General features: G+C 44.2%; 1 protein-coding gene across 5 annotated transcripts in view; it reads left to right on the top strand.

Moving 5' to 3' along the window:
- The first annotated feature begins 9,580 nt into the window (after positions 1 to 9,580).
- The window catches only part of NAP1L4 (nucleosome assembly protein 1 like 4), a 56,020-nt gene continuing 41,431 nt past the window's right edge, over positions 9,581 to 24,169 (top strand). For 2 of the 5 annotated variants that reach the window (XM_048855173.2, XM_048855175.2), the window contains exons 1-3: positions 9,583 to 9,729; positions 16,877 to 16,908; positions 20,602 to 20,663. In XM_048855173.2, the coding sequence (XP_048711130.1) occupies positions 16,895 to 16,908; positions 20,602 to 20,663 (76 nt within the window). In that variant the 5' untranslated portion in view covers positions 9,583 to 9,729; positions 16,877 to 16,894. Of the gene's footprint in view, positions 9,730 to 14,129; positions 14,306 to 16,876; positions 16,909 to 20,601; positions 20,664 to 24,169 lie in introns of those variants that run through there. The other 3 variants (XM_048855172.2, XM_048855170.2, XM_075129330.1) reach the window with 3 other exon arrangements.

Raw genomic sequence — 24,169 nt, 5'->3', positions numbered from 1 at the left:
AGAGTTTGAGATGAGACTAAGATTAAAGGTCACCATAGATGATCAGCATCAAGAGACGATTGCATCAGAGTGTTGCAGAGCAAAATGTTCTGAAAAGGCTCATTGCCATTGTGAGAGTGCTTGCTACCCAAAACCTAGCACTGCGTGGCACTTCAGATAAGCTCTATGTGCCAAACAATGGAAACTTCCTTAAAATTGTGGAGCTGATGGCTGAGTTTGATGCTGTATTCCAGGAGCATCTAAGAAGAGTCACCACCCAAGAAATGTACACACACCACTACCTTGGAAAAACAACTCAAAATGAGATCATACAGTTACTGGCAACAAAAGTCAAACAGAAGATGGTGGCAGATCTGAAGTCAGCAAGATATTACCTTGTTATTCTAGACTGCGCAACTGACATCAGCCATACAGAGTAGTGCATATCATTTCATGGTGCATTTTGTAACAACAACAGAATCTAGTGAAAATGTCCCTGCAATGGTGACTGTCAGAGCATTTTCTAGAATTTATTGACACTGATGATACTACAGGAGGTGGTATGACAAATGTGCTTCTTAAAAAGCTGGAAGATACGGGAATTGCGATAGCTGACATGAGAGGTCAGGGCTACGATAATGGTGCCACCATGAGAGGAAAGAACAGAGGAGTGCAGACATGGATCCGAGAGTTAAACCCTTGAGCTTTTTTTGTCCCATACAGTTCTCATTCATTGAACTTGGTGATCAGTGATGCAGCATCAGCTTCTAGTGAGGCTGCTGAATTTTTTAATGTAATTCAAAGCATCTATGTATTTTTCTCTACACCAACTCATCGATGGCAAATTTTGAAGCAACATCTGAGAACATCCTTTCCGAGTGCCACATAATGGGAAAGTCGCGTGGAGGCGATAAAGCCTACCAAACACCAAATTGGGAAGATAGATGATGCCATAGTTGCCCTTATGGAGGATAATGCTATGACAGGAACTGTTCGTGGGAGAACAGTGGCAGAAGGAAATGGAATCACCAGAAACATACATAACTTCAAATTTCTGTGTGGCTTAGTGTTGTGGCATGACATACTGTTTGAAATAAATGTTGTAAGCAAGAGACTCCAAGGTGTTGACCTTGATACGTAGAGTAATGGAACAACTGGACAAAGTAAAGTCATACCTACAGTCTTACCAGTCAGATAGTGGATTTCAAAACATTCTGAAGAGTGCACAGAAGTTGGCAGAGGAACTTCACACTGAAGCTATTTTCCCACCCATTCAAGAACACAAGAATCACCGAAGAAGACATTTTGATTACAAGGCACGGGATAATCCCATAAGAGACCCCAAACAATAATTCAAAGTTGAATTCTTTAACCAGGTGCTAGACTGTGCAATACAGTCAGTTAAACGTTTCATGCAGCTCAAGGAACACAGCAGTATATTTGGGATGATGTATGATATTCCAAAACGCCTCACTATACCTGAGGAAGACCTACACCAGCAATGCAGGGCACTAGAGACTGTGTTGACACATGATGACATGCGTGATATTGATGCGAGTGATTTAGGTGATGAACTGAAAGCCCTTTCAATATACATTTCAGCAGGATCAACTCCAAAGGCTGTTCTGGAATATATGTGCACAAATAAGATGACCACCCTCTTTCCAAATGCCCTAACACTTCCTGTAACAGTTGCCAGTGGAGAAAGCAGCTTCTCCAAGCTGAAGTTAATAAAAACACATCTACGCTCCACAATGACACAGGAGAGGCTGGTCGGCCTTACAACAATCTCAGTAGAGCATGAGCTGGCCCAGATTGTGGACCTTCAACAGGAAGCAGTTCAAATCTTCGCAACCACGAAGGCACGGAAAGCACCACTCTGCATAGTAAACACTGGCATTTTTATCTGTTTGAATAATCAGACAAAAGTGACATTTGCTGTTCAGGCATTTGAAAGTTAAGTGTTACTTAAAATTTTTGAACAAGGCATTTTAAGTTGTTAGGTCTCCTTTATTGAGGTAGGTAGCAGAGCAGTACCATGAGAGGAGTAGAACAGTAAGAAGGCAGAATTGAGACTTTTCAAAGTTTTTGGCCCAAGCGAGGGGGCATAGGGGCATCATTTGAGCTCCCCACCTCAGGTGCCAAAATGTTGTGGGCTGGCCCTGATTGCTATCCAAAAAAGCCTGAGTTCCCAATGTCTGGGGCTGTACTAGTATAGCTGATAGGTAGTAACACACGTTGCTTTCCCATTTCTCCAGAGTATACAGACACTGTACCCAAAATCCAAACGTAATGGTTTCCTACAGTTTGGCTTTACTGATAACTGAAATACAAAAAGACTCAGCCCGAGCTTTCCCTCTCCGCTTGGCTGTTGCTAGTGTTCCCCTGCAAGACCACTGTCCCTTCTTCATCAAAGAAATGCTCCTACTCCTCATATATATCTAAACCGGACGCAGCTGTTCCAGCCCCAAGGTGACTCTGCAAGATATCTCTAATGTTTATGCAGGATCACTTGAAGGAAGGACCCTGCTTCCCCATGCAGAGTCCTAGAAATGTGCCAGCATGTTACAAAAGGTTAGGCAACTGTCAGTACAATAATTCATATATCCTGGGGTCTCAACCTGAGGGAGAGGACTGAACAACCACCCAAGGAGACAGAGTACTAGAAATGTACTAGTTTACTTAACATTTGTAGAAGAGAGAATAAGTATTACAAGATTGTGTCCTCCTCAATACTTTGGCTGTTACACATTCTGTCCACAGCCTATTTAAAGTAGGGGTAGTAGCGTTTACAGTAGTAACTGCTTTATTGTTAAATACACCCTTGCACATCCATCAAATTAATTCTTTCCCCAAGGAATGCCATGTTAGAACAAAATCTGATTAACAGCAATAGACATGTTTTTGAAATAAAAATAAACAGCCTGGTTCTGCACTCACTAAGTGCAGACTCCTATTGACTTCAATGGGAACAAGCTCTGGCACAAAATAATTTATTTGAAAAATGCTTTTAGCAGAGTATTGGGGATACTTCTACAGAGCTTTTATGAATAACAGCCATAAAGATCTAGAAGAATCCAAAACAGCCCTGAGTCATAAAACAACTGAACAGAAATTTTAAATGGGAATGCCTGAACACCTTCTGGGACCTCTGCAGATCCTCCTTTCTCTACAGTACTGTATTATTTGAGATTTGCAGGGAGTCAGAGAAACATGTGGCCTCGTTCTGTTTTTACTTATACCAGTGAGAACTGAGAGAAAATCAACTGACATGAATGGAATTACCCTGGAGTAAAGCCAGTGAAATTGAGAAGAGAATTAGGCCCATATACTTGTTAGTGACTGGAAAGGGTCAGTTTGGGTGAACAGGAAGAGGATGTAAGCAAATGCTATATCTATATACACATACACACACGCACACTACTGACTGACTGTGTCCATGTTAAATTGAATTCTCTTTACCAAACTTACAGGATTGATGCAGTAGTTCAGCTCTTTGAATTTTATTTCCTCATTAGCCTCATTTCTCTAACTAAAGTATTAATACTTAATGTAACTGTTGTTTCATCACTTATTGCTGTATCTTTAAATCCCTGGATCAACTGAATTCATCCAAGATACCTATCTAATCAGTAATTATATTATGTGGTAACTGACTCTGGAGATTAATTACTAAAACCTCAGGCTTAATCAGGAGGATTGAGTGATTGAATCAGTTCTTTTTGTAAAAGAAGTGCCCAGTGAGAGGCCCACAGATGTTTAAGGTTTAAATATTTTTGCCACACAATGAAAACACACACACACACACACACACCCCCGAGCACGGCAAGTTTCAGCGCTGTAAAGTGGCAGTGTAGACAGTGCACCTGCTCTGGGAGCTGTACTCCCCTCATGGGGGTGGGTTTTTTATAGCGCCGGGAGAGCTCTCTTCCCAGCTCTGGTGCCATGGCTAGGGAAGACATACCCTTACTTTTACTTTTAGCACTTTAAGCTTGCAAAGCACTGTACAAACACGAGTCAATTAATTTTCACAATGGGAAAGAATCATACCTGTTTTTACAGATTGAGAAACAAAGACACAAAGCTTGAAGCCTAAATTTTCAAGTGACTATTGATTTTAGGTGCCCAACTTGAAACACCTTAAAGAAGATTCCTTTTCAGAGATTGGGAGCTCAGCACTTTCTGAAAATTGGACACATGTAGGATGTTTTAAGTTGCTTTAGATGCCTTTAATTTTGAATGTTCAATTTTTAGACTCTTAGGGCCTGATCTTCAGAGCTGCTGATCACTGACCGCACCTAATGAAATCAATGAAGGTACAGGTATACGGCACCTCTAAAAAGCAGGTGCAAACTGTTCAGTACTTGACACTCAGGGCTTGGCTACACTTGCTAGTTAGAGCGCATTACAGTAGGCCCAGGTGCCCTAACTCACGACCAATCCACACGGGCAAGGCACACAGAGTGCCTGAACTCTGCAGCTGGAGTGTTCCTGGTAATCCACCTCCACGAGAAGCATAACACTTGTTGCAACTCGGCTGAAATGCCCCAGCGTCAGTATGAAGGAGGTGTTGATGATTTAACTGGGAATTGGTCCTGCTTCGAGCAGGGGGTTGGACTAGATGACCTTCTGGGGTCCCTTCCAACCCTTATATTCTATGATTCTATGTTGCATTACTGCGCTTTGATCAGCCTCCCGAAACGTCCCATAATCCCCTTACATCAAATGGCCACTCTTATCATGGTTTTGGAATTGGCTGTAGGGATGGGAATATGCCCTTTCAAAGCTCTGTTTCTGATAGCTCTTACCCGGGACAAAGCAAGCCATTAGTGTGGAATGTTGCTTGCTGTGAGTGAGAGAGAGAGAGAGAGAGAGGTGGGGGGGAGAGGGGTCTGAACTTACAAGACAGCATGCTGACACACTCTCAGCACCCCAAAAACACACATACACACAACACACTCCACCTCACCCCCCACATTTGAAAAGCACGTTGCTGCCACTTGAATGCTGGGATACCTACCACAATGGACTGCTCTTTGTGGCATTGCAAGAGCTGCTGAAGTAGCCATAACAGTATGCTTCCAGCTGAGAGTGTAAACACTCAGCAGCGTTTTCCCTGCTGCGGTCGGTCTCCGAAGGCTGGTTTAACCCCCAGCACTCTACATCTGCAAATGTAGCCATGCCTTCAGTGTGTCACATTCAGGCCTTCTGGACTGATTTCCAACATGGCTCCCCCTCCCTTAAACTAAAGTTGTGGATCATCAGCACTTCTGACAGGCGCACCCTTAGTGAGCTCACCATGCTCATACAGGAAGCCTGCAACAGAGCTTGCCTTAACCATTATCCTTCCCATCTATCTTTATGATCATACACATTCAGGTGGTGCAGCAAAAGGCAGGTGTCTATTTATATAAGGAATTCATTTGCAAATTGGATACAATTAACTTAGGCTTGAATAGAGACTGGGAGTGGCTAAGTCATTATGCAAGGTAACCTATTCCTCCTTGTTTTTTCCTACCCCCCCCCCCCCAGACATTCTTGTTAAACCCTGGATTTGTGCTGGAAATGGCCCAACTTGATTATCATACACATTGTAAGGAGAGTGATCACTTTAGATAAGCTATTACCAGCAGGAGAGTGGGGTGGGGGGAGGTATTTTTTCATGCTTTGTGTGTATAAAAAGATCTTCTGCACTTTCCACAGTATGCATCTGATTAAGTGAGCTGTAGCTCACGAAAGCTTGTGCTCAAATAAATTGGTTAGTCTCTAAGGTGCCACAAGTCCTCCTTTTCTTTTTGCGAATACAGACTAACACGGCTGTTACTCTGAAACCTGTCATTATGCAAGGCACTGCATTTAGCCATATGGAGTGGAAATCTATCAACTGCATGAAAAAACTTGCACAGATACAGACAGACATCATCTTCCTTTCCAAATGCAAACAGATGGACATCGTACAAAAAGGACTGAAGGTAAAAAATCCATTACAATCTACATACCACACAGACTATGCTGACAGCTTGTGCCACACGCTCTCAAAGAAACTGTGGAACCACCTGATCAACATCCTCTACAGCAAACAGGGAAAGATTAAGCATGAGCTCTCAAAAATGGATACTCTCATAAAAAAACAACCTTCCATATAAACTTCCTCGTGGCTGGACTTTACTAAAACTAGAAAAGCCATTTACAACACACACTTTGCTTCTCTACAAAAGAAAAAGGACACTAAACTTTCTAAACTATTACATGCCACAAGGGGCCATAGCAATGGTTCCCTCAACCCACCCAGCAATATTGTTAACCTATCCAACTATACTCTTAGCCCAGCAGAAGCAGCTGTCCTATCTTGGGGCCTCTCCTTCTGCCCCTCCACCCCCACGAACATGATACAGTTCTGTGGTGACCTAGAATCCTATTTTCGACGTCTCCGACTCAAGGAATATTTCCAACATATCTCTGAACAACATACTAATCCACAGAGACCTCCCTACCAACACTACAAAAAGAAGGATTCTAGGTGGACTCCTCCTGAAGGTCGAAACAGCAGACTGGACTTCTACATAGAGTGCTTCCGCCGACGTGCACGGGCTGAAATTGTGGAAAAGCAGCATCACTTGCCCCATAACCTCAGCCATGCGGAACACAATGCCATCCACAGCCTCAGAAACAACTCTGACATCATAATCAAAAAGGCTGACAAAGGAGGTGCTGTCGTCATCATGAATAGGTCGGAATATGAACAAGAGGCTGCTCGGCAGCTCTCCAACACCACTTTCTACAAGCCATTACCCTCTGATCCCACTGAGGGTTACCAAAAGAAACTACAGCATTTGCTCAAGAAACTCTCTGAAAAAGCACAAGATCAAATCCGCACAGACACACCCCTGGAACCCCGACCTGGGATATTCTATCTACTACCCAAGATCCATAAACCTGGAAATCCTGGGCGCCCCATCATCTCAGGCATTGGCACCCTGACAGCAGGATTGTCTGGCTATGTAGACTCCCTCCTCAGGCCCTACGCTACCAGCACTCCCAGGTACCTTCGAGACACCACTGACTTCCTGAGGAAACTACAATCCATCGGTGATCTTCCTGATAACACCATCCTGGCCACTATGGATGCAGAAGCCCTCTACACCAACATTCCACACAAAGATGGACTACAAGCCGTCAAGAACACTATCCCCGATAATGTCACGGCTAACTTGGTGGCTGAACTTTGTGACTTTGTCCTTACCCATAACTATTTTACATTTGGGGACAATGTATACCTTCGAATCAGCGGCACTGCTATGAGTACCCGCATGGCCCCACAGTATGCCAACATTTTTATGGCTGACTTAGGGGACGAGAGCTGAGGAAGCGTTGTTCTAACGCCCCTACTCTACTTGCGCTATATTGATGACATCTTCATCATCTGGACCCATGGAAAAGAAGCCCTTGAGGAATTCCACCATGATTTCAACAATTTCCATCCCACCATCAACCTCAGCCTGGTCCAGTCCACACAAGAGATCCACTTCCTGGTCACTACAGTGCTAATAAACGATGGTCACATAAACACCACCCTATACCGGAAACCTACTGACCGCTATTCCTACCTACATGCCTCCAGCTTTCACCCTGACCACACCACACGATCCATCGTCTACAGCCAAGCTCTATGATACAACCGCATTTGCTCCAACCCCTCAGACAGAGACAAACACCTACAAGATCTCTATCAAGCATTCTTACAACTACAATACCCACCTGCGGAAGTGAAGAAACAAATGGATAGAGCCAGAAGAGTTCCCAGAAGTCACCTACTACAGGACAGGCCTAACAAAGAAAATAACAGAATGCCACTAGCCGTCACCTTCAGCCCCCAACTAAAACCCCTCCAACGCATTATTAAGGATCTACAACCTATCCTGAAGGATGACCCAACACTCTCACAAGTCTTGGGAGACAGGCCAGTCCTTGCCTACAGACAGCCCCCCAACCTGAAGCAAATACTCACCAGCAACCACATACCGCACAACAGAACCACTAACCCAGGAACCTATCCTTGCAACAAAGCCCGTTGCCAACTGTGCCCACATATCTATTCAGGGGACACCATCACAGGGCCTAATAACATCAGCCACACTATCAGAGGCTCGTTCACCTGCACATCCACCAATGTGATATATGCCATCATGTGCCAGCAATGCCCCTCTGCCATTTACATTGGTCAAACTGGACAGTCTCTACGTAAAAGAATAAATGGACACAAATCAGATGTCAAGAATTATAACATTCATAAACCGGTTGGAGAACACTTCAATCTCTCTGGTCACGCGATTACAGACATGAAAGTTGCGATATTACAACAAAAAAACTTCAAATCCAGACTCCAGCGAGAGATTGTTGAATTGGAATTAATTTGCAAATTGGATACAATTAATTTAGGCTTGAGTAGAGACTGGGAGTGGCTAAGTCATTATGCAAGGTAGCCTATTTCCCCTTGTTTTTTCCTACCCCCCCCCACGACGGTCTTTTAAACCCTGGATTTGTGCTGGAAATGGCCCACCTTGATTATCATACACATTGTAAGGAGAGTGGTCACTTTAGATAAGCTATTACCAGCAGGAGAGTGGGGTGGGGGGAGGTATTTTTTCATGCTTTGTGTGTATAAAAAGATCTTTTACACTTTCCACAGTATGCATCCGATGAAGTGAGCTGTAGCTCACAAAAGCTTATGCTCAAATAAATTGATTAGTCTCTAAGGTGCCACAAGTACTCCTTTTCTTTTTATTTATATAAGGTTATCTTAACACTTGGCTTAACAGAAATGGATCACTAAAATGCATTGAAATTGCACTAAAAACGAGTAAGGTCCAAATTTTAGATACCTGATCCTGCAGGCTCTAAGTCAGATAATTTTAATCCCACAGGAATCTATGCTCTCACTGGGGCACTGCATATGTGCCACTCACTGCAGGGTAGGGCCACTAGCAGGAGTAAGGGTTTACAGCATCAACCTCAGAAGCTGTGGTAACTAAATCCTACTGATTCACGATACTATTGTAGGTTTCAGAGTAACAGCCGTGTTAGTCTGTATTCGCAAAAAGAAAAGGAGTACTTGTGGCACCTTAGAGACTAACCAATTTATTTGAGCATGAGCTTTCGTGAGCTACAGCTCACTTCATCAGATGCATACCGATGAAGTGAGCTGTAGCTCACGAAAGCTCATGCTCAAATAAATTGGTTAGTCTCTAAGGTGCCACAAGTACTCCTTTTCTTTATACTATTGTATTTTTCCTAGTTAAAAAACAAACAAGGAGTTGTTGTGGCACCTTAGAGATTAACCAATTTATTTGGGCATAAGCTTTCGTGGGCTAAAACCGACTTCACCAGATGTATGAAGTAAAAGATACAGCAGCAGCTATAAGCCCATGCTCCCGCCCCTTATGACCCGGACGCGCGCGGAGCCGCGAGCGCGCGCCCCTCCCTGCCCCTTTCTCCCGCCCACACCGAGCTGCCCTCGCGCCTTGATTGGCTAAGCGCTCCTGCGCCGGATAGTCAACATGGCCCGCGTGCACAGCTGTGGCTGTAGCTCCTTGCCGGCCAATCGAGGTGGGCTTTACTGTGCGGGTTGCCTGAGCGTCGCCCAATGGGAAGCGGCCTTCTTGACGGCAGCGCAGCCCGAGAGAGAGAGTCTGCCTGAGAGGAGCTTGAGCGCCGCTGGTGGGGCCGTGAGGAGACGCGAGGCCCGGGCAGGTGAGGGTCGCTGGGGCCGGGCCGGGCGCCTTGTCCTTTCCCAGCCGTAGCTGGGAGGGAGGCTGAGGGGAGCGTTAGCCGCGGGAGGCCCCCTGTCTGGGAGCGAGGCCCGCCCGTCCTCCCCGTTCGCGGTTGGGGCGGGCGGAAGCGGCCTCCCTAGCCTGGGGTGGGGCTCCGGGAGTGGCGTGGGAGGCCCGGGGCTCCCTACTGGAGCGGAGCGGGCCTAACTCAGAGCGGGCATCGCTGCGCGGAGCTTCTTTCGCTGTGCCGGGAAAGTTCGGCTTCGCGGGGCGGATGTGGGGGGCGCCTGAGTGATCGGTAGGCCTGGGGTGAGGCTCCCCGGCCCCGCGTGCTTCCGCTCTGCTCCCTTGCGGGGAGGCCGGGGCCCGGGGGCGCTCCTTCCCCACCGCTCTGTTCCTCTCCCTGCCACCCCGTCTCTTCTCCGCGTGCCCTGGACAGGGGGTTCGCTTCTTCTGCGCCCCTTCCCCCGTGCGCGCTGCTGCCTCTCCCCAGGCATGCTGAGCGAGTGCGGAAGAGTCTGATTACCCTACTCGGTTGCTAGCCGCATTGAATAGCCTCAAGCGGGCTGGGCGTTGCTCTTTGAGACGCTCACAGCAGAAGGGCAGAGGAACAAGTATAGAGACACTAGGGGAAGGAGAAAACAGCTAAATTATACAAGTCACCTTGACTTATTGCCTGCTGTGTGGCAAGAGTAGACCTTTAAAAGGAGTTTAAATATGGGTAAAGAAGAGGTCATGTGAACCAGCTTAAGGAATTTCTGTCTAGTCCCTATTTTTAGTCCTCTTAAGTTTCCCCAGTAGGAATTTAAAGTTGATACTTGGTTGCTGCCTACAGAGTTATGTATAAAACGTTTAACACAGAAGTTGTAACTTTTCTCTGTGGTTTGGTTTATCCATGAGTTGGGCCCTACCAAATTCACAATCCATTTTGGTCAATTTCACGGTCTTACTATTTTAAAAATTCTATATTTTATTATTTCAGTTATTTAAATCTGAAATTTCATGGTATTGTAATTGTAGGGGTCCTGACCCAAAAAGTTGCAGGGGGAGGCTGTGACAAGGTTATTGTAGCAGGGGTTGTGGTACTGCTACCCTTATTTCTGCATTGCTTCAGGTGGTGGCACTGCCTTCAGAGCTGGGCGACTGCTGGCCGGGAGCCCAACTCTGAAGGCAGAGCTGCCACCAGCAGCAGAGTAGAAGAAAGGAGGGCATGGTATGGTATTGCCACCCTTACTTCTGCGCTGCTGTCTGCAGAGCTGGACCCTCAGTCAGCAGCCGCCACTCTCCAGCCGCTCAGCTCTGAAGGTAGTAGCACAGACGTAAGGGTGGCATGGGTATGGCATTGCCATCCTTACTTCTGCATTGCTGCTGGCGGGGCACTGCTAGCCCCCAGCCACCACTCTCCAGCTGCTCAGCTCTGAAGGCAGCACAGAAGTAAGGGCAGCTATACCATGATCCCCTTTAAAATAACCTTGTGACCCCCCCCCCCCCGCAACTCCTTTTTGGGTCAGGACCCTCTCTCAGTTTGAGACACTCTAGTCTCCCCCATGAGATTGGTATAGTATAGGCTAAAAGCACACAAGACCAGATTTCATGGTCTGTGATGTGTGTTTTGTTTTTGGGGGAGGTGGTGCCAGCCTGTGGGGCCCCCCAAAGCGTGGGACCTGGAGCGGTTGCCCCAATTTGCCATCCCCTAAGGGTAGCTCTGATGCCTAAGGGCCAACCAAGACTGGGGGCTTATTGAGCTAGGTGCTGTAGAAACAATAGATGGTACCTGCTTACAAAAATGCTTACAGTCTAATTCAACAAGACCTGCATGCACATGTGGGTATAAAACAAGTAGAGTGATCGAGGGGGGAGGGATAGCTCAGTGGTTTGAGCATTGGCCTGCTAAACCCAGGGTTCTGAGTTCAATCCTTGAGGGGGCCATTTGGGATCTGGGGCAAAAATTGGGGATTGGTCCTGCTTTGAGCAGGGGGTTGGACTAGATGACCTCTTGAGGTCTCTTCTAACCCTGATATTCTATGATTCTGTGGCATTAGACATGGTGGTTATGCTGTTTGTTTCCTTTTTGAGGGTGTGTGTTTGCTTAGGAAGGGATAATCTAAATGGAAATAAGAGGGAAGGGAGGAGAGGGGGGAGTAAAGGGGTAAGAAATTAGATAGGTGTGGATTGAGGTTTAGGTGAAGAGACTGTGAGAATGGGGGTGGGATTAGGAGTTAGGAGGGTTAGAATAAACAGCCAATGAACTCAGGGGTGGAGCAAGTCCAGACAGAACTACAGAAAGTTCTCTGAGTTAGCAGCCGTGTTAGTCTGTATCTGTAAAAAGAAAAGGAGTACTTGTGGCACCTTAGAGACAAACAAATTTATTAGAGCATGTGCAAAGGTCCAAAGGTATGCTTTGGCTTTTTGGCTGCTTCTTCCCCTACTGGCTGGAGTCTCTGGGCTGACTCTTACAGAACCCCCATGATGAGGTGGGAGACGGGAGGCACCACCTGAGTCCTAGTGCACCCAGAATGGGAGGATTCTCCCCTGCACAATTCTGGATCCAGGGGCTAACTGAGTGGAGGGGTGGTCTGGTCCTGACTGGGCCTCATTTTACCACTCTTCCCAGTGCAGAAGGCTCAGCTTCTTCCTCTGTGCATTGGTTTACATGCAACTGTAAGGACTAGAAAACCTTTATTTCAACAAAATGAAAGCTTTCTTTTTCAAAATGCATTCCTTCTTGTGGGGTGGTGCCTCCTGACGTTAAGCTTGCAGGACCTTTTTCAAAGCTGTGCCCATTAGGGGTGAACAAGCCCTCTCTTCTGTGGCTGACTTTTGTTTTGGGGCCCTACATGGGATGAGACCCTCCCCTACCCCCCAATCATTTCCATTCCTATGCTGCTTCAACTAACCTGTATTGTGTCTGGTTTGCACCAGGCAGACTTTAATTGCAGCATGTTTCCTAGGACTAGTGAGGTGGGGTTTTTTTGTTTTGTTCTTCTTTGTTTTAATATTCTGTCACTAATGACCATAACTTGTCCTGCAAAGTTTATTGGTGGTGATGCCCAAGAAATAACTCTCTTGATTCTAAGTTCCAATATCTGAGTGGCAACTGTTACAAAACTGTAAACTGAGCTTGCTTATCATGGAAATAATTATGGCAGTAAACATGGAGACTCCGTGATATCACTTAATTTCTCATTGAAATGCACTCTGATTGGTTGTCTGACTTGCATTTGAAAACACCTGATTCTATCATACTTAACTCTTCAAGAACATTCTTTTAATATTTGTCCCTTCAACACCTAAGACAATCACAGGCAATTCTGTGATCTTTGTAGGAAGAGCTTTTTTTAAAAGTTGTACTATTTTTTTGATTCCTGTGCGTCTCTTAAGTTTTCTCTAACTGGAAGAGCTCTGTTTGAAAGTCCTTTTTCAATAAGTTTTGAAACACTGGGTAAGTTCCAGAAGACTAGAATAAAGCTAATGTTGTGCCAGATTTTAAATAGGATAAACAGGGTGACCTGGGTAACTATAGGCAGGGCAGCGAGTCTGTCACATAGGTCACGGATTCCGTGACTTTTCGTGACCTCCATGACTTCTGTAGCAGCCGGTGCTGGCTCAGAAGCACAGCAGTTTGGGTGTGTGGGAGGGGCAGAGGGATGGGGAGGTGCGGTTCCCGGCCAATGGGAGCTGCGCAGCTAGTGCTTGTGGCAGGAGCAGTGTGTGGAGCCCCATGGCCTATCTGCTGCCTAGGAGCTGCAGCACCTGGAGCTGGGTAGGAAGCCCCCGCTAACCACCTCCAGCACCAATGGGGTCCTGGGCCAGCGCCCCTGGACTGTCTTTCGCCCCCCCCCCGAGCACCCGCAGCCCCCCGTGCAAGTTTTAGTTAGGGGTATATAGTAAAAGTCATGGACAGGTCATGGGCCATGAATTTTTGTTTACTGCCCGTGACTTGTCCATGACTTTTACTAAAAATACCATGACTAAAACATAGCCTTAATTACAGGCCAGTCAGCCTGACATTGATTCCTGGGAAGATAATGGAGCAGCTGATATAAAATTCAGTTAATGAAGAATTAGATGAGGGTAATGTAATTAATGCAAATCAACATGGATTTATGGAAAATAGATTCTATCAAACTCACTTGATATCTTTTTCTAATGAGATTGCAAGTTTGGTTGATAAAGATAATAGTATTGATCTAATATACTTAGACTTAAGACCCCATGACACTTTGATTTAAAAATTAGAATGATATAAAATTAACATACACATGTTAAATGAATTTGGAGATGGCTAACTAATAGGTCTCAAAATATCCATTTCATGATATTTCCCATTTATAATTATGTTTCTATTGGGTCCTGCAGGAATCTGTACTTGGCCCTACACTATTTAACTCTTTTATTAATGACCTGGAAGAAAACATAAAATCACTGATGAAGTGTGCAGATAAGACACACACTGCGGGAGTGGTAAATAATGAAGAGGAAAGGTCACTGATACGGAGCCATCTGGATTGTTTCAGAAGCTGTGCTCAAGCAAACGATGTCTAATATGGCTAAAAGTCAGTATAGTCTATATTCTTTGTTCCTAGACATATATATTGACAGGATGGAATGCTCTATCCTGGGAAGCAGTGACTCTGAAAAAGATTTGGGGGTTTTGGTAGATAATTAGCTTAACATGACCTCCTGCAATGTTTGGAGGCATAGACATGGGAATCTCGAATAGGAATAAGGAGGTTATTTTACATCTGTTTGGCACTGGTACAACTGATGCTGGAATATTGTGTCCTGCTCTGGTGCTTAAAATTCAAGAAGGAGGTTGATAAACTGGAGAGAGTTCAGAGAAGAGCCATGAGAATGGTTAAAGGATTAGAAATCACACCTTATAGTGACTGAGCTCTTGAGTCTGTCTATTTAGCTTAACAAAGACAAGGTTAAGGGGTGACTTGATTGTAGTCTGTGAGTATCTAAACAGAAAATAAGTATTTAATGATGGACTCTTCGGTCTACCATAGCGGTTCTCAACCTGTGGGTTGGGACCCCATAGTGGGTCACAACCCCGTTTTAATGGGCTTGGCAGGGCTGGCGTTAGACTTGCTGGGGCCTGGGACTGAAGCCCGAGGGCTTCAGCCATGGGCAGAGGGTTCAGGTTACAGGCCCCCCCACCTGGGGCTGAAGCCCTTTGGCTTTGGACACCTCCTTCCCCCGCTCTGGGTGGTGCGGCTCAGGCTAGCTCAGGCTTTGGTCCCTCTTCCTGGGGTCATTAGTAATTTTTGTTGTCAGAAGAGGGTTGCAGTGCAATTAAGTTTGAGAACCCCTGGGAGCAGAGAAAGGTATAATGCAATGCAATGGCTGGAATTTGAAACTAGACCAAGTCAGACTGGAAATAAGGCATACATTTTTAGCAGTGAGAATAACTAATCATTAGAACAATTTACCAAGGGAAGTGGTGGGTTCTCCATCAGAAATAATTATTAAATCATGATTGAAAGTTTTTTCTAAAAAATATGCTGCAGAAATTTTTTTGGAAGTTCTGTGGCCTGTTATATCGGAGATCAGACTAGCTGGTAACAATGTTTCCTTCTGGCCTTGGACTCTGTGAATGCCCTAAATTTCTAAATTCTGACACCTTGAATTTGTAGGAGATATGTAAGTGCTTGATACTAGAATATTGCAGCAGGGGTTGTTGTCTTGATGTTAATTTATACCTACCATGTAGGACATTAGCCTTCCTCAGAGCTTGCTTGACACATGGCAACAGTCAAACTGGGCCTTAGGCCCCAATCCACAAAGGTACTTAGGCACCTAATCCCAGCCTTTGGCTCCTAAGTAACAATTGTAGGCTCTACTGTGATACACACAACTCCAACTGACTTCTGTAGGGGCCTAGACTTGGTGTCTCGAGTTTTCAGGGTAAACATTCTCTAGGTGCAGAAGTTTCTGCTTCTGGACACACGCATTGCTGCCTCACTTTAGGTTTCCTGAACCTAAACCTCAGATCAGTGCACGAACCAGGGGAAGATAGGCATTCTCCTGCCTAGCTCCCATACGGAGCTTGATAAGGTAGGTGTCCTCAGAGGCTGCATACCACATCAGGTTTCATTCAAAATCGGTCTGCTGAAGGAGGAAGAGGGGGGTGGTGCCCACCTTAACTTCTAGCCCATTGGTTAGAACACATACCTGGAATGTGGGAGACCTGGGTTCAGTCCCCACCACCACCTCCTGGCCTCATGAAGGGAGAGGATATGAACAAGGGACTCCTACCTCTCAGGAGAGTGTTCTAATTGCTGAGCTGTGGGATATTCTTATGTAGGGCTCCCTAAATAGCTCCTTTTGAAGCTATTCCACTTGGGATGAATATGCAAATAGTCATTGGGTCAGAGACAGAATAAGATTATAAACTGGTGTTTAGGGCCAGGTATGAGGTTTAGTGTGGGGCAAGAGATAGAAGGAAATGCTGGAATACTGCATGCTTTCTCTCCTCAAGTTAGGAAAGAGTATGGGAGGAAAAGACTAGGAAGTGGGGAAAAAGGGAAACCTTGATCATTAAAACTTCTGAGTCAGGAGTATTTCAGCTCTTTAGTTGTACTGCCCTTTGTCAGGTTTGTGTTTAAGAATATGTATGTGTACTCCTGTTTGGGACAGGAGGTGAATGAGATGACTAAGTACTGGGTAACAGAAGAGGAAAAAATACGTTTTTTTAGAAAAGGAGCAGGGAACCTATATAGGAGGTTTACCAAATAGAACTATCTTACTGATACATAACCTAGGTTTTAACACTTTTGTTTTTAGTATATAGCTCAGGTTTTATGATGCCAGAGGAACAAATTACAGGCTGCAATACTTTTAAGGGATGTAAAGAGCTATTTAACCATTTAAAAACAAATATTCCATGAGTTCACATCATAGAACAGCTGCTCATAAACTTACATTCAGATGTGATGCTTGGTGTGAGTAGTCCAGTGAAAGATGTACAGTACATAAGATCCTGCTGATGGCTGTTGGTATATTGACACTTCCTTAGCAGATCCTGCAGCTATTATTGCAAGCATCTTCAGGTTTTAATCAGATTTTGATAATTTTATATAACAGTATTTTGTCTCCTAAACATTTTATATTTTATTTTGTAGGTGGATACAAGCATACAGATGGCAGATAACAGGTAACTCAGAATGCTCTCAATATCTGTTCTAAACAGAAATGATTTGCTACTTACCTATCTTCAGAGCTCACCAGTATCTTAGTATGTGATTCTTTCATGAAACTTGGCAAATCAAAAATAGAGAAGGTTAGCCAGAACATGTAATGCTTTCTCCCACAAAAAAGGAAAATGAATTGGTGCATGGGAAGCGAAGAATGTTGCACAAATGGTCATGTGTAAAATCACTCTGTTCTTAGTATTGTCTACTTCTGAGGGCATTCTGCACCTAAAAATTCTGCGCACAATATTTTAAAATTCTGCAAAAATCTGCCAATTTTATTTGTCAAATAAATGTGGAGGCTCCAGCATGGCATTGGGGAGCACAGGCCACTGGCTGCACAGAGGTGGGAGATCACTGTGCAGCCTCCACACACCCCCCCCCCATCCTCCTTTGGCACACGGGCTCAGCGGTGAGGCTGAACCCAACCATGACACAGTGCAAGGACAGGGCCAGCCCTATAGAAACAGCCCAGGGTCCTGGCCCTCCATGCCAGTTGTGGGCAGGCATGGCAGGATCCTAGTGTGGGGGAATCCAGGTGTGGGTTGAGAGGGTTCTGTGTGGAGCAATCTGGATGCGGGTGACCTGGTGGAGGATCTGGGTGCACAGGAGCTTGTTGGAGGGTTCTGGGTACAACAGTAATGGGACTCTGTAGTGGGGGGTCCAAGTGAAGGTGGTTTGAGTTCAACGGGGGTGGGTCTGGATTGCAGGGCGGATAGAGCTTGGCAGAGGGGTCTGGGTGTGTGGGGCTCAGTGGAGGGTCCAGATGCTGGGAGGGAGTGGGGCTCCAGTAGGGGATCCAGGTGCAGCTAGTTGGGGCTCGATTGAGTGGGAATCTGGGTGTGGGGGGCTCGGGGCAGTGCAGGGGAAGTGGGGCTGATCGGAGGGTTCTGACTGCCGGGAGGTGGGGTGAGGCTCAGCAGGAGAGTCTGGGTATGAAGGGGCCTGGCTGCACGGGGGTTGGGCGGATAGGGGAAGCAGCTCCCTGTACAGGGATCTCACTCCCTGCAGCTGAGGAACGATGGGTGCAGGAAGCAGGGGAGTTTGCAAAGCTTCCTACAGCCAGGGGAGAAATCTGCGGGTGGGTCTGACCCAACCCCAGATGCTGTGCAGGGGAAGAGGAAGTCCCCTTCTGCCCAGCCCAGCCGGGAATAGCAGCAGAGCCCAGCACAGGGAAGGAGCCACCTGCCAGGTCTTCACTGTGGGGCAGGGGGCGGGACTGGGGATTTACCTCTCTGCCAGCTGCTCTGGGCACCCGAAACATACTGCTGGGGAGGGCTGCATGACCGCTCTTGTGGCTTCCTTTTGTTTCCCCCATCAGAAAGTCATTTTTCTGCAGGGAAGCAAAGAAATCTGCAGGAGACATCAATTCTGCGCATGTGCCATGGTGCAGAATTCCCCCAGGAGTAATTGTCTAGACTCTGAATAAAGTATATTACAATTATCTTAAATTTTAGATGGACATTTAGAAACAAGGAAGTGATTTTATCAACTTAGTAGTTTAAGTGGTACAAGTACTTTTTTCAGTTTGCCGTTAAGATAGGTTTTTTGTTTTGTTTTTTTAGAAGACAACCTGAAATTGCAACTCTTTTCTAATTTGTTAAAAGTAACTGCTTTTACTGCGATTCAGAAAAAATCCCTCTTGATCCGAGGTTTTACAGGTATAGGGAAATAATCTGAGCTTTGAGGCCCTGTGCTGTATTTAATTCTTCTGATTGCATGCTTTTGTAGAGTCCCAATATTGCTCTTGCCTCAGTTGGGAGTGAGTCCCCTGTGTAATTACTCTGTTTTGTACTAATAAGATGTTGCTTATATTTTAAATTTCTGAGGGGAAAGAACATATAATCTTGATCTTGTAGATAGCTGGACGTGATGCACATAACATTATTCCTACACATGAAGGACTTTGCTTCCACCAAAATGTAATGTTCTAAAACTAAGTTTGTGAACTAGAGTTTTTAGTAAAAATACACTGGTCTCTGAAACAAAGTTTACATATTGATAGCAAAGGTTCAGCTTTAACTAACTTGCCCTAACAGCTCTCTTTTTTTACCATCTTTAGGGCAAATCTGATTCTCAGATTTCTCTAACTGTGGTAATCAGAGTGTCTTCTTTGATTATTTAATTAGAAATATATTCAGTACATATGAGTAGGGAAATAATATAAAACACTGCATCTGGCATGTATTTTTTTACTTTCTAAGTTTCATAGCTGCTAGTGTATCACAGCCCTACTTAACTTGCGATATTGCAGAATCCGCAATTTCCGTGATATTAGGCTTCCAAAGCAGTTTTGACAGTGGGAGGAGCACCAGGCGGCCAACAGCGGAAAAGTAATGGACCACAAATAATATGGACCATTATTACTTTTCCGAAATTTCCCATGGGTTGTCTGCAACTTGGCCACAATTTTTTTGATAATCATCCTGCAGTTCAAGTAGGGCCTTACATATTGTGCATTACAAGCATATGAACACACTGCCCTGAAGAATTTACAGTCTAGTTAATAAACAAGAGCTTATGAAAATGGTAAAAAACACATTCCTTGCATTTGAATTTAGAGATGATTTTTTCAGTGGATTCCCAGACTGTGGTCTGTGAACCACCAGTGGCATGGGGAGCACTTGCTGACTAGCTACATGGTGCTGGTCCCTTTTTGTCTACAGCAGCTAAATTGAGTAAAAGATGGCTAAAATACTTCCATTTCTCTGTGTCACTTTTCTGTGTAAGTAATTGCTGTAGCTGCAACAGGGTTGTTATGTGGTTGTGAATGAGTGAGGAAGTAGTCTACATGAGCGCAAACGGCAGTGGAGATGCTTCACAAGATTACCTTTTAATAAGATATGGTTCACACTGTGTGATAAGGAACCACTGACACAGGCCAGTCTGCACTGCGGGTATTAAGAGACATACCTGCTTACGTTTGACCTCTCTGCGCCTTCAAGTCTAAATTATGTTGCTGGGGAAGCTTTTATAGCCAGCACATCTCCCAGAATTTGGTTTTAAGGGGTTCATATTATTTTTTTCTTTGTAAACGTAAACCTTGATTGTCCCTGAATTTAGGTTATCCAAATTTTAATAAATCCCCAAATATGCTTTTCTGAAATTCTTCTTCTCGCAGGACTTTCTGGGTGTTCTGTTTTAGATTCTCCTGTACAGAGAGGCTTTGAATGATCAGTTTTACCTCTATTTCTCCTTCCCTCACCATTTAAAGAGTTTGGATTGCTCCCCACTCTTATATGAAAATCAAATAAGCCTTGCACTCTCAAGTGCCTTGTGTTGCAACATCCTCCTGGCCAAGGGAGGATGCATGCAGCTCCAGGGTCACTCAGTTCATGTGAGAACCTTCCACACAAGGAGTTAGGTGCTGACTCTACAGCTCCCTCAGCTTCTTTCTTTTATGAGAGAAAACAATTAGCTTGATATCCAAACTCTGATATCCAGGTCTCAGCCATCTGAGCACAAGGTACTGATGACAACAGATGTCTTTTAATGGGATCTGCATATTTTAAACTTTTGCTGTGCATCATACTTTAAAAACAGCATTCCTTTATATGTAATATAAAATACTTTTAGTAATTTCATAATTAGATGTAGTAACAAATATTGAGCTGGTGTTACCTTTTGGTGTGTAAATCTAACTTTGGCTTCTTTAGTAAAGCAGAAGATGCTGCCTCAGATTCTGTGGAAGCTGCTAAACATGCAAGTGATAAAAAAGGTAAGTGTGAATAGTAAGTAACTGTATAAGGTTACGCTAGTAGTGGTAAGCCTCCTGTTTCTTTTGTACACTGAAATCATTTTCTATACAACGAAGTGTTTACATCCAAAATTGTGTATGCATGTGTATATTTAAGGCTCTGGTAGTGACCCGTAGTTAAGGCTGAGAGGCCATTTCTAAGTTTTGACCAAATCAGTTGATCCAATTTTGTTCAAATGTGAAAACCCTTATCTTTGATGAGAACACTTTGCAACTAAATAAAATGACGACAAAATAGAAACTTCAGACTGGGCTTGTAAAGCTCTGGCAAGTTTCTTCAAAGTTTGAAGATCATTAGTTGCATATCTTTAAAGTTATGAACATTTTAAAATGGACAGTCTTTTGTGTACATCACATCTACAAATACATTAGAAGCAAGAGGAAGACCAAGGACCGTGTAGGCCTGTTACTCAATGGGGGGAGGGGGGAAACAATAACAGAAAATGTGGAAATGGCAGAGGTGCTTAATGACTTCTTTGTTTCGGTTTTCACCAAGAAGGTTGGTGGTGGTTGGACGTATAACATCGTGAATGCCAGTGAAAATGAGTTAGGATCAGAGGCTAAAATAGGGAAAGAACAAGTTAAAAATCACTTCAACAAGTTAGATATCTTCAAGTCACCAGGGCCTGATGAAATGCATCCTAGAATACTCAAGGAGCTGACTGAGGCGATATCTGAGCCATTAGCGATTATCTTTGAAAAGTCATGGAACAAGGGGGGGAGATTCCAGAAGACTGGAAAAGGGCAAATATAGTGCCCATCTATAAAAATGGAAATAAGGACAACCCAGGGAATTAAAGACCAGTCACCTTAACTTCTGTACCCAGAAAGCTAATGGAGCAAATAATTAAGCAATCAATTTGCAAACATCCAGAAGATAAGGTGACAAGTAAATGTCGGCATGGAAATGTCAAGAACAAATTGTGTCAAACCAGCCTGATAGCTTTCTTTGGCAGGGTGTATCTTGACTTTAGTAAAGCTTTTTATACTGTCTCACATGACCTTCTCATAAACAATCTAGGGAAATGCAACCTAGATGGATCTACGATAAGGTGGGTGCAAAACTGGTTGGAAAACCATTCCTAGAGAGTAGTTATCAGTGGTTCACAGTCATGCTGGAAGGGCATTACGAGTTGGGTCCTACAGGGATCTGTTCTGGCTCTGGCTTTGCTAATATCTTCATCAGTGATTTAGATAATGGTATAGAGAGGACACCGATAAAGTTTGCAGATGATACCAAGCTAGAAGGGGTTTCAAGTGCTTTGGAGGATAGGATTAAAATTCAAAATGATCTGGACAAACTGGAGAAATGGCCTGAAGAAAATAGGATGAAATTCGATAAGGACAAATGCGAAGTACTCCATTTAGGAAGGAACAATCAGTTATGCACACACAAAATGGGAAAATGACTGCCTACGAAAGAGTACTGCAGAAAGGGACCTGGGGGTTATAGTGGACCATAAGCTAAATGAGTCAATAGTGTAACACTGTTGCCAAAAAAAAAACCCACCATGATTCTGGGATTTATTAGCAGGAGTGTTGTAAGCAAGACATGAGAAGTAATCTTCCGCACTGATTAGGCCTCACCTAGAGTATTGTGTCCAGTTCTGGGCACCACACTTCAGGAAAGATGGGGACAAATTGGAGAAAGTCCAGAGAAGAGCAACAAAAATGATGAAAGGTCTAGAAAACATGACCTATGATGGAAGATTTTGGGGGGGAGGGAGATACCTTTTCAAGTACGTAAAAGATGGTTACAAGGAGGGAGAAAAATTGTTGCACAGGCAACCTTAATACTGGCATTGCATAATCTGGGTGCTTTGCAACCTTAAATTTCTTTCATAGGTGTTTTTGGTAAATTTAGAAATACATTTGGGCCAGCACCAAGCACTTAAATGCTTTCAAAACTATATTTTAAAAAAGCGGCTTTTATGCTTAAAGGCCAGCAGTGGAAACCACATGCTTCATATCAGGCTTCCAATCCCTACTATTAAATTGAATCAAAAATCTTTCCAAGGCTTTGGAAGTCTTAAATTGCGTGTGAAGCTTATTAAATTTGAGCAGGCCACTAAAGGGAGAGAGTTAAAAAGCATAGATTTTTCTGGTAAGAGTACCTTGCTGCTTCCCATGGAGAGTTTAACTTTGGGAGCAATGCAATAGATCTGAACTCCCATAGTGGGACACGGGAAAACATGATCTTTCAGGTAATTGGCTCCACACCATCTGAGGAGTTTGGTAAATTGTAACCAGAATCTTGAATCGTATTTGGAAATGAACAATGGCCAGTACAGTGCTCATAGGACCTTGCCATGCTCAAAGCTGGGCTGCTACATTCTGCATTACTCAAAGCTTTTGACAGTTTTCAAGGACAGCCCAGTTAGTTTGCAGCCTGGCCAAAAATATAACACAGCAGTTTTCTGTTCTCTTCCCACTCCCACCTCCTTTTTAAGACTGGCTCAAGCTCTTTAGCCAGGCTTAAATGGAGGGTAGAAAACTTGCAAGTTCCAGATGCTATTCAGAGAATATTATGAATCCACCACGCCCTGAACCTTGATTGCAAAGGTTGGCCATGCTTCTCAACTGGAAAAGATGCAGTTGGCATCCTCAAGTCATTCTCATATGCAAACTAAGGAAATGTGGTCTACATGAAATAACTATAAGGTGGGTGCACAACTGGTGGATAGAACGTACTCAAAGATTAGTTATCAATGGTTCGCTGTCAAATTGGGATGGCATATCTAGTGGGGTCCCAAAGGGGTCAGTCCTGGATCTGGAGCTGTTCAATATTTTCATTAATGACTTAGATAATGGAGTGGAGAGCGTGCTTATAAAATTTGCAGATTACATCAAGCTAGGAGGGTTTGCAAACACTTTGGAGCACATGATTAGAATTCAAAATGACCTTGACAAATGGGAGAAAAGGTCGGAATTCCCCAAGATGAAATTCAATAAGTAGAAGTACAAAGTACTTCACTTAGGAAGAAAAAAAATTCAAATGCACAAATACAAAATGGGGAATAAAGTGGTGGTACTACTGAAAAGAATCTGGGAGTTACAGTGGATCACAAATTGAATGAAAATCAAGTATGTGATGCAGCTATGAAAAAGACTAATATCATTCGAGGGTGTGCTAACAGGAGTGTGGTATATAAGACATTGGAGGTAATTATCCCACTCTACTCGGCACTGGTGAGGCCTTATCTGGAGTACTGTGCCCAGTTCTGGATGCCAGATCTTAGGAAAGATATGGACAAAGTGTACAGAGCGTGGAGGAGAGCCACAGAAAATCTAAAAGGCTTAGAAAACCTGTTGTATGAGAGACAGATTTGGTGGGGGGTAGAACCCTGGGCATTTTTTAGGCTTTAGAAAAGACTGATAAGTCTTCAAATATATTAAGGGCTGTTATAAAGAGGACAATGATCAATTTTCCTCCATGTTTACCGAAGGTAGAATAAAAAGTAATTGGC

This window comes from Caretta caretta, chromosome 6 (genome assembly GCF_965140235.1).
Source record: "Caretta caretta isolate rCarCar2 chromosome 6, rCarCar1.hap1, whole genome shotgun sequence".
Taxonomy (NCBI): Eukaryota; Metazoa; Chordata; order Testudines; family Cheloniidae; genus Caretta; species Caretta caretta.
Note: the sequence above shows the minus strand (reverse complement) of the source record. Positions and strands in the feature narration are given on the sequence as shown.